The 11,555-nt window shown below is 32.2% G+C and overlaps 1 protein-coding gene across 5 annotated transcripts in view; it reads right to left on the bottom strand.

Annotated features, from left to right (window-relative positions):
• The window catches only part of LOC127726604 (synaptotagmin-1-like), a 75,098-nt gene that overhangs the window by 31,857 nt on the left and 31,686 nt on the right, over positions 1-11,555 (bottom strand). For all 5 annotated transcript variants that reach the window (XM_052234024.1, XM_052234021.1, XM_052234022.1 and 2 more), the window contains one exon: positions 3,381-3,575. In XM_052234024.1, coding sequence (XP_052089984.1) covers positions 3,381-3,564 — 184 coding nt within the window. In that variant the 5' untranslated portion in view covers positions 3,565-3,575. The remainder of the gene's footprint in view (positions 1-3,380; positions 3,576-11,555) is intronic.

Here is an 11,555-nt window from a genome sequence, read left to right as displayed (position 1 = left end):
AGATCATAAGTGCTTATGTTTCTGTATGCTAGATTTCGATCACCTATAAATAAAGCTTTTGAACTTGAACTTAGAGCTTTGAGGACTTAGATGAAGAAACCATATGCTTCATTTGACTTTATGACATTAAAGTTGGAAAAAGTTACTAACACATTGTCTTTCCTAAGAACACTTCAAAGACTTTAGACTAATTTAGTCTATCTTTGAAAATAGAAGAATGTCCTGGAGAAGTCTGACACCGTATAAAATCTTATTTAGCCAAATGAGCTGGAACCAAACTCTATTTTAGTTAAATGTTTGTTGAAATTAATATTGCTCTTGTAAACCAGATTTGTTCTGGTGACTACCAAAGATTTCCACAAGTTTAGCATGGATAATTTTGGTTTGAAAATATGAATAATACTGAATTAATGCTTTAAACATGAGCAAAAAATCATGTCTCTGAAACATTTTAAAAACTTAAACATGTCATTCCCAATCAAATGAGGTCTTGCAAAGGGGAAATAACTCTCATTTTAAAATAAGGTAACAAATCATGGCAAATCGTTTTCAAGTATTATTGCTAGTTTTGCAATTTTCAAGTTCAGTTTAAAGAACTGGAAAAACTGAAATAAAATTCCAAATTTTTTCCAGTTTTCAAGGTAGTGCATGAACCCTGATAATTAAAGCAACTTGGTGATTTGTATATCAAACTAAATTATTTATTATAAAGTAATATGTGTTGATATACTCTTTTTCTAGATGTAATATACATAAAAAAAATAAGGTTTCTCGTAAAAAAAAAGAAAAAAACTGCTATGTCAACGTGTAATTGAGGCGAGATGAAGCCAGCTGTTCCCACTTGGTCAATACTTTACTTATATATAAATATAGATTTATTTGTTTTTTTTTTCCAGCCAATTTAACAAATTAGATTTGTCTGTCATTGTTATTTTTGCATCATTCCTGAAAGGAAAATGACATATTTTGTGCCTATTATACAAAGAAACATTAATGGGGTCTATGATACAATATCTGTCTGATAATCATGCCGATAATGTTATCTCTTGTCAAAGGGGATATCTTCTATTAAAAGAAAATAACTTCAGGGATGTATTTCACACGGATTAAAAATTTGTTACAAAATGAATAGGTGCCATCAGAAAGATACAGCTTAGTTCAATTTTTAATCATAGTTTGGGAAATAATCAAATTTTAATACCAATAAAAGGATATGTTACAGATAAATACAGGAACCAAATGATACAAAAAACTAAAGAATTCGGAGATCAAAATGTTGTAGTCATAAATAGACAGATATCTATGCAAAGCTCTAAACTGCCTTTGGTCTGCAGAAGCAAAAGTTGAAGCCGGGACCCTTAGCGCTTAGGTCCTTATGAGATTTTTTTACAAAATCTGTAAATTGTCAAAAATATCATAAGGACCTCAGAGCTACAGTTCTGCAGCTACAAAAGTTGCAGATGAATAACACAGAAACATCAACACCAAATTTCCTAAATGCCAAAATTACATTAAGAATACTACAGAAATTATTAAGGGACCTGAAGTTTATGAAACCTTCCAATCCTTCACAGTTCAAGTTTTTAAGTTGAATACACTACACAATTATTGAAACAAATATATAAGCTGTGAAAAATATATAAGCTGTGACAAATTTAAGTCAACTGTAAAACAGATTGCACTGAAAAATTTCTAGGAAATGAGCCTAAAAATAATTTAAAGATTTTCAAAAATATTTCTTTATAGAATTTTTTTATTAGACGTAAACACTTCAATAGACTCAGGTTGTGGAAGTTCAGGCTAATGATAAATACAGGAGGAATCAGAACCCCAAAAATTGTATATATGTATACATGAAAGTCTACACTCTACTCTACACATCAAGACCCATGATTATATCCTTGTTCCATTGGTTCATCCTTCCTTTAAATAAACTAGAACTGACAGCTAAGCTACAGTCAGGAATAATACTCCTGCATCTCAGGGATCCTAAATAAACTGGAACTGACAGCTAAGCTACAGTCAGGAATAATACTCCTGCATCTCAGGGATCCTTAATAAACTAGAACTGACAGCTAAGCTACAGTCAGGAATAATACTCCTGCATCTCAGGGATCCTTAATAAACTGGAAATGACAGCTAAGCTACAGTCAGGAATAATACTCCTGCATCTCAGGGATCCTAAATAAACTGGAACTGACAGCTAAGCTACAGTCAGGAATAATACTCCTGCATCTCAGGGATCCTTAATAAACTAGAACTGATAGCTAAGCTACAGTCAGGAATAATACTCCTGCATCTCTGGGAACCTAAATAAACTAGAACTGACAGGTAAGCTAGAGTCAGGAATAATACTCCTGCATCTCTGGGAACCTAAATAAACTAGAACTGACAGCTAAGCTAGAGTCAGGAATAACACTCCTGCATCTCAGGGATCCTATAAATAAACTAGAACTGACAGCTAAGCTAGAGTCAGGAATAACACTCCTGCATCTCAGGGAACCTAAATAAACTAGAACTGACAGCTAAGCTAGAGTCAGGAATAATACTCCTGCATCTCAGGGATCCTTAATAAACTAGAACTGACAGCTAAGCTACAGTCAGGAATAATACTCCTGCATCTCAGGGATCCTAAATAAACTAGAACTGACAGCTAAGCTAGAGTCAGGAATTATACTTCTGCATCTCAGGGATCCTATAAATAAACTAGAACTGACAGCTAAGCTAGAGTCAGGAATAAAACTCCTGCATCTCAGGGATCCTAAATAAACTGGAACAACCTATTATATTTCAGTCTTTGATATTACATTAGGCTTTTGTATTTTGAGGCCCAAACTAATAAAATCTGTTTAATTGTATGAGCTTGAGTCCATTAAAATATTTAAGGTACTAGTCTGAACATATTTGCACTGTATTTGGGTCTGCAGACCATTGCTTTTGTCAATGACAACAAATGTACCAAGTTTCATGTACATCAAACATTTTGGGGGAATTTTGCGTTGATGGCAGATCTTTGATAGTTGCTGTTTAATTTAATTCACAGCATTATCAAAAGGTCACATTTTGGCCCTTATTATGTATTAGTTACACAAAAGATCTGTTAAAATGAAAATAGCACTTTATAAATTTGGTGTGTCTAAAGAGCTTTTCGGGATATATACCGGTAATTTAAAGAATGCTCAAATCCAAAAATTAAAAAGCCTGGGTTGTGTTAGTACTTCACAAATTATCTGAACAAAGGAGAATAACATTAACCATCTAGGATCATCTTTGCTAAAGGGATTGAGGAGTTAGAACCTTATATTCTAAATATTTCTGAATTCATTAACAGAATTTTTTTTAAAGCCAAAGTTATAATTAGACATTCAATTCTTACTTACAGGAATTAATCTCATCCATAATTTTATTCTTTAAATTATCCATGGCAGATGGTTTGGCTGTGGAACCAGCCACATCGGTTGCCACGGTACCAGACCCTCCACTACCATTGCCAGCAGACGGTGATGTTGATTCACCTACATCACGACGATACCGATAAAATGGATCCATGTTTAATACAGGCATCTTGGAAACCTCTGAAAAATAAATTAAAAAATTAGTAATAAATCTGATTTTATCTGTGCTACAGAACAATGGTAACCACTACTACAGATTTGTAACTAATTTTTGTGGAATTTAGTGGGTATAAATGATCCATCAATGTAATAGTTTCAAAGAAGTAAAAATTGCCTATAGGCTTGTATACATACTTTGGCCAAACCACAAAATCAAGTATTCACAAAAGCACAATTTTTTCCTCAATCCAAGAATATTCGGGTACCCACAAATATAAATAAATCCACAGTATTAACTAAAAATTATACTTTGAAATGCTGCCATAATGTTATCATCTAAAAAAACAAATGTACTAAATTAAGGTGCATTCTCAGTTTATTCATGTCCATATTGAAATAAGAAAATGTGCTATGATTGCCTAATGAGGCAACTATCCGCCAATGACCAAATGACATCCTCAGCTGATGATAACAACTATAGATCATAGTACGGCCTTCACCAATGAGCAAAACCCATACCACATACTTAGCAAGCCATAATTGGCCCTGACTTTGACAAATGTAAAAGAATTCAAACATACTAGTCAGTTTTGGGGAAAAACTACACCATAATAAACATGGCAGCAAATTGTAATTGACTATTATAAAATTGAGAATGGAAATGGGGAATATGTCAAAGAGACAACAAACCGACCAAAGAGCAGACAACAGCCCAAGGCCACCAATGGGTCTTCAACACGGAGAGAAAATGCTGCACCTGGAGGCGGGCTTCAGCTGGTCCCTTAATAAAAATGTGTACTAGTTCAGTGAAAATGGGCGTCCTACTTAAACTCCAAAACATATAAATATAGCAGGTTTTACAATTTGCCAACCCCCTTTCTGCTTGTATCATACAGTCATATCAGTTCCAATAAATTATGTATCTTGAAGACAATGTCCTTAATCAAAGTGAATGGCTACATTTCAATAATTTTGTCCCAAACTGTTAAATGGGTGTGGCTGTCTAGTTTGTATACATCCTGGCCCCAGCCAATTTTTAAATGCCCTTCATCCACAGTCCAGATCAGAGCTAGTGTACTCTTCATGTACTAATCTACAAATATGTACATTACACCTGAACAGATGCCTCTTTGGAATATATTTACTATTCTACATCTTGTTAACACCTGTATTAGATTCAATCACGATAAATAGAAAATCTTCTCACACCTATCAAATTTGTGATATAAAAATTTAGATCACTGAACTTGGATCAAAAGCATGTACGTCATTTTAGAGAATTTGACGTTGGCACCTTGACAGTAAATTTTTGATTCTCTATTATTATTAAAAAACAAAAAAGTCAAAGGTCTACATATAGTCTCTGTCCATAATAATCTATTTTTGATAGTACATTAACAGCTCCATTTTTACCCAAATTAGAAGACGTAGAAAAATACAAAGCACTCAAATTCATGTACTTTGATCATAGAGCAACACTCAAACTTAATAGGTCCATATTACATGTATTATCATGATTATAATCTATGATTGCATGTAGTTATTTAGAGCAAGCTCAAAGTTACTATTACAGGAATATTTTACTGATATAGTAAATAATTCCATGTTCACTTTTTAACTAGAACCGTACAATTGCAACAGTTCTTTGTATTATTGGTCCCTCCTATTGTATATATGTACTTTTGATAGTTATACATTGCTATACTCTCCAATAAAAGAAAAATATTTTCTAAAATTTATAATTCCTAATTTTCAACTGACCAGTACTAGCTGGTCAATAACCAATCAATACTAGTCTAAACCATATATATAATTCTTTTTATACTTTCACACCTTTTTATCCTTATGATATCAGCATTGATGAAATTTTCACACATTCAGTTCAGTCAACTTCAGCCTCATTCTAAATAAATCATAAGGTCAGTCAAAACTGGAAAAGGTAGGATCTAGTCTAATTTTAGTAGATGTTTACATGATTTGAAAAAAAAACCCCATAGTTTTATAACCTTCTGAACCTTTCCCTGGATCTGCCAATAATGGACATATGGAGGTCCTCTTTTATCCCCCCCCCCAAAAAAAAAAATATATATGTATGGGTTTTGCTAATTGTTGAAGGCCTTACCGTGACCAACAATTGTTATGATCTATGTCATTTGGTCCCTGGTGGAAAATTGTCTCATTGGAAATCACACCACATCTTAAATTAGTTTTGCATCTTTGTTGCAATAGGAGAAAATGTGAGTTTGGTAAGATTGTGGTTGGCAAATATACTTTCTTAAAATCATATAAACAGACAAAAATGTCTACATCCATGGTAGAATGCAAGAAAATGAAATTCTAAAGTTTCTTGAAAACTAAAGAAAAATTAAAGGCCTGAATAAAAAGGGACATTTTTCATAGAAATTTTGGCCCTGGATCATATGGATGATTATGCAAACAGCTCTGTTAGTTTTAACACTCCAGCTAATGCAAGCACACTTGAAATAACAAATTCAGTATTATTTGAATATTTCAATAGCACTCAAAATTTAGTGTGGGAGGTTTAGCTAGCTATAAAACCCACCATTTTCTTCAGAAAATGCCTGTACCAAGTCAGGAATATGGCAGTTGTTTTTCACTTGTTCTGTTGATTGATAGAGTTTGATTTTGTCAGTTTTTATGGACTTCCCCTTTTTATGTTTGCCTTGGAGTTCAGTATTTTTGTTATACTTTTTGAAAACTGATGAACTATTTTATCTTACTCTTTTTTACTATTACAAAAAATCAATTTAAAGGTTAAGGTTATTTAATATATTAAACCATGAAATCGAGTCAGCTTTTATAGAGAATTAATCTTACAAACTTCTGCTCTAGAAAATCACAAAATTGATGAAAAGAAAACCTACTTCTAGCTGTAGTTTGTAATTACCTCAGTACCAAAATCAATATCAATTTTGGGCTATTTTTCTCAATTCAAATCAATCATTCATTACAACATGGTCAATAAATTCTAATTAAATGAATGCAAACTTTTTTCAATCATTAAATATTAGATAAAAGAGATGCAAATTCTCAAATGATTTTTTTTAATCATTATTTAAACATATCACATAAAGACGACTATTTATAAAAGTAGCTCATTAAGATTGGGTGAAAATCATTCGTTACTTAACAACTGAAATTGACGTCAGTCATACATTTCAGAAATCCATTACCCACAGGATATGACTATTTCTACAATTTCGTCGTAATAATCCTCAAAGTAAAAGCAGAAGTGATTTCACCAACTTCCTGGCACTGTACAGAGGGGATATATATGAGCTGCCATTATAAAGATTCCTCAGCCATTGTCAGTAGTGAGCAAATTAACATTAGAGTTTTTCTGAGATCCTCTATTAAAATTAGATTTACACAGAGCCCGTCACAATTTGTTTTCATTAAGTTGGTCATAATGAAATTTGTTTATGAGATAACTTTCTATCTGAATTCTATCTGAATTAATTATAAAGTGTTTTATATTTTGTTGTTGTTGAAACTCAATCAGATTAATTCTCAGGCATCCAAGAAAGAATTCTTTATTTTTTAGGTAACTCTGGATTCAGCGTTTATTTTTACAGAGATTTAAAGATGACACCACCTGTACATCCCCCCCCTCTATCAACAGTACATATGAAGCACTTCTCCTGGAATTTTCATTCAACTCCATATACCAATTAAGGCTCACTCAAAATGAAAGGCCACATTCACCTCGATCTGCTAATGGGACTGCCTCGGTGACAGAGGGAGTCTTCACAGAAAATGTTCAAAACTTTTCAATCCAGAGATCTCTGATCCAGTAATGGGTAAATTAACGAAGTTTGGGGGTACCCTACATCAAATAAAAGACTAAAGTTTACATAGAGTCTTCAATGATGTGAAAAACCCTCATTATTATATATGGTAAACTCTAAATTGGTTCCTATTAAACAAATTGTAAATGCATTCAACTGAGACAACTGCATGAACATCTGGCATCAATTCAAAATTCTGAACAGAAAAAATCACACAACATCAAAAACCACAGATAAAATTCCTAAATTGAAATGAAAACATAAACATATAGCAACGTTAAACTTATTTAATCAGTTCTCCAACCTATATATAAAATATTATTTTATTATTAGTAATAAAGATGTGGTGACTTCAACCTTACACATAACAACAAGCACAACACACCCAATTGCAAGTACTTATTGATCCTCCAAAACATAACATATTTAACATTTACCACAACTGAGACTGCTTTTGTGAGCATTTATTATCAAGGATGGTTGTTCAAATGGATAAAAAAGCCAGATGAATTTTTTTGAATTTAAAAAATGATGCAAACAAATAATGCAATCAAAATTTAAAATGGGAGTTGGCAAAAAAAATCCTGTTGCAATTATAACTTTTGCAAAATTTTAAACATCTCAAAAATTTCTGAATTATCAGTATTCTAGACTCTCTATATGGACATTGTCACAGTAGCAGCAACCATTTTGAATACTCCAAGGTCAAATGGCACTTCTATTATACATGCCAGAACTTTCCTGCCTTTGACCCCCCCCCCCCCCTTTTTTTTCCATTCCCGTAAAGTTTGAGATCTATATATAGTTTGGGAGATCTTTTGAATGTAAAAGTAGACCCACACACGAGGAAGAACGTGGCGTCACATGATGCTCAAGTATATCATCGTGGACTTAGCACATTAAAAGTCTTTTTAGAGGGGACCTTGGAACAGACAACATGTGTATATATTGACGGAGTAGCATACTAACTGTTCATTTTGTTCTTTAATAGGGGTAACGTATGGTTGATCGTGGATCACACGATACATGCATTTGATATGTATTTTATCTTGTACAATTTAATTACATGTTTATCGATTGATTTCAGCCAATGTGTATATTTTAGCAGGTGTTTGAATCCCGGAATTTTGTGTACTTTAATGCAAGTGCAGAAATGTCACTAAAATGTACTCTTAGTGTTTCTCCCTTTCTAGGTCAGAACATCAATCGGGATGCACGTTTAGTAATTGTTACTCGATTCAGTTTTCATTCATTTAAAGTAGATTGGTGGTGATTCTCTCTCCAAAGCACGATTTTTGTATAAAATAAAAGCAGGTTTAATGATATTTTTTTGTTCTTCTAGCACATTCTGGAAGATGTTAGCAGTACAGATTTGTATTTAATCTTATGCACATGCACTTGATTACAGAACTTTGCCTCAAATTTAAGGGGTATTTTTACGCATTTTTTTTGCTGTTTCCAAGGCAACAACGGCCATTTTAAAAAAATTTCATGACAAATGACATTTTAATAACATCTAGGTTTGATTTTGAAATTGGCAAGAAAATGTTACTTTGACGTTTTATCCCATATAATCAATATTACACTTTAAGCATTATCTCCATGGTAACAGCAGCAATCTTAAAAATTCCAACGGTAATCAATTGTACAGTGCATACCCTCAATTTAATGGATAGGTTTTTGGGGTCGTATCTGCAACGATTGATTAACTATGAATTAATTAAGGATTTTTTTCATTTTTTCACATTTGGACAGTTTCCATGACAACAGTGGCCAAATTTGAAAGTTCTAAAGATGGATGGCACACTTTCGAATGACGAGTTATTTTTCCTGAAAGTTTCATTAAATTTGGACCAATTTTCGGTTTTTAACATTTTTGCCATATCCATGGTAACGGGCGGCCATTTTGAAAATTCCAAACCCTATGTGCACATCTGCATATGGGGATTGTCATTATGGTGCAGTTTTATCAATATGTGTCAAGTCATCACCGAGAACTAAGCTGGACAAAAAAAGTGGAATGTAAAATGGTAACAATAACAATATATCACTCCTATTACCATAGGGGTGACATAACAAGTTATTAGTTAGGGTTACCAGTACCTCAGAGCCAATGCTAACAATATTTAAAATAGAAGATTTAAATTTTGCAAAACCAATTCCATCACCATTTTTGCAAAATTAAAAACATTGTAAAACTTTCTAAATTATCAGTGTTCTAGACTCTTTATTATATGCATTTACAAATTAAGACCAATTTATAACAAAGTATTGGTTAGGGTTACCAGTACCTCAAAGTCGTAATATTTGTTTTATGTCTGACTTTCCATAGATATTACATTAACCATACAGACTGCTGAGTCCAATAACTAAAACCTCTAATGTATATTTATCTTGCTTTATTACTTATTATGTAACAGGGCACAAGCCATATGTTATTTCAGCTTCAATCAATGACAAGTCATTTCTATGGTAATTTCTGAAAGCTCCAAGAAATCATCCTTTTATGCAAATCATTACATTATCATTCTTTTACACGACCAGCTAAACTCTGATTTATTATATGTATTAAAACAACATAATACTATAGATACTAATTTATACTATTATACTTTATGGGAAAGCACTTTAAGCCCACATGGGCAAATGGCTTACAATAAAAACTAATACAGATAGTTTCCCTTTTTCTTCTTGAACTGTCGATGCCACTGAACAAATTACAGACTGCACATGCATGGTTGTCAAAATACAACTTTTTTAGAAACATAACAAAGAGGGTTATTTCCCCTTCAAATTGAAAAAAAAATGCATGTGTAGAATGTATGAGTCTGAAGTTGACTGAACTGCATGATATGTGTGAAATTTTCATCAAGATAAGGTGTGAAAGCGTAAAAAGGATTCAATCTATATATAAGAAGTCGACACCTAATTTTATGATTTATGGTGAACTTGGTATTTATCCCATGTCTTTATATATACAGCTGCGTATGGTTAATTTTTGGTCAAAAATGGTAAATGGGAATGATAACAGGATTGCTAAAATATTATACAGATGCATGTTCTTGAAGAATTCTGACAACCAATTTAGGTCAGATTGGTTGAAATACGTTAAAGATACATTAGATAGATGTGGATATAGCAATATATGGTTGTCACAAGGGAATTTTAATCCTAAATGGTTGGGTATTAGTTTAAAACTAAGGTTATTTGATCAGTTTCAACAGAAATGGAGAGCAGATATTAACTGTACATCAAAAGGTTTGGCCTACAAATTGTTTAAACAAAAATTTGAATATGAAGAATATCTGAATATTTTAAGTGATAAAGATAGAATAACATATTGTAGATTTAGAACGGGAAACCACAAGTTACCCATCGAAACTGGTAGATGGAATAAAATTGAACGTAACTACAGATATTGTAATTTATGTCATTGTAACGAGATTGGGGATGAATTTCATTACATTTTGCAGTGTAGTTCTTTGACAAACTTTCGAGCACAATATTTGGATACTTTTTTCTTGCACAGAAGTAATATATTTAAGTTTGGAAAACTATTTCAGTTAAAATTAAAAAATAAGTTAAAAAAGCTGTGCAAATTTATCAGGGTTATAACTTTTCAAGCAAGTCTTCCTGGTTAATCACCACTCTTCGCCACTATTGGTTATTTTGTTTTATTTTATTATTTCTTCTCATCTTGTCATGTGTGTTTATGTTATGTTATAACTTTTGATGAACTTCTTTGTACCATTGTAACTATATGGTGTTTGAGAAATAAAAGAATCTTGAAATCTTGAAATCTTGGTTAGACTAGCATATAGTGGTCATTACCAGCCATGTACTGGTCAGTTGAAAATTTAAAAATTATGAATCATATAAATTTTAAAAATAATTTTTCTTTGATTTGCAAATAATTTAAAGCAATTTACATAGAAGTGTTATCATTAATCAGCAAAAAGTTCAGAATTTGGCAATAAAACCAGAAAACAGACCAATTCATATATTGCCATACAAAAGCATTGATAAGGTCTCAATTTGATGACAGATAAATAGACACAATTAAGATTTTGTTCCAAATCCATAACTATGAAACATCTTCAGAAAGAGTATCTTGAAAATTTGAGATAATAACACTATCCCTGTTTTATCAAAACTAATTGCTCTTTTATGAGCAAGAGAAAGATAAAATAAC

Source organism: Mytilus californianus, unplaced genomic scaffold, assembly GCF_021869535.1.
Source record: "Mytilus californianus isolate M0D057914Y unplaced genomic scaffold, xbMytCali1.0.p SCAF_18, whole genome shotgun sequence".
Taxonomy (NCBI): domain Eukaryota; kingdom Metazoa; phylum Mollusca; class Bivalvia; order Mytilida; family Mytilidae; genus Mytilus; species Mytilus californianus.
The sequence above is the reverse complement of the archived record's forward strand: the minus strand, read 5'-3'. Positions and strand labels throughout refer to the sequence as shown.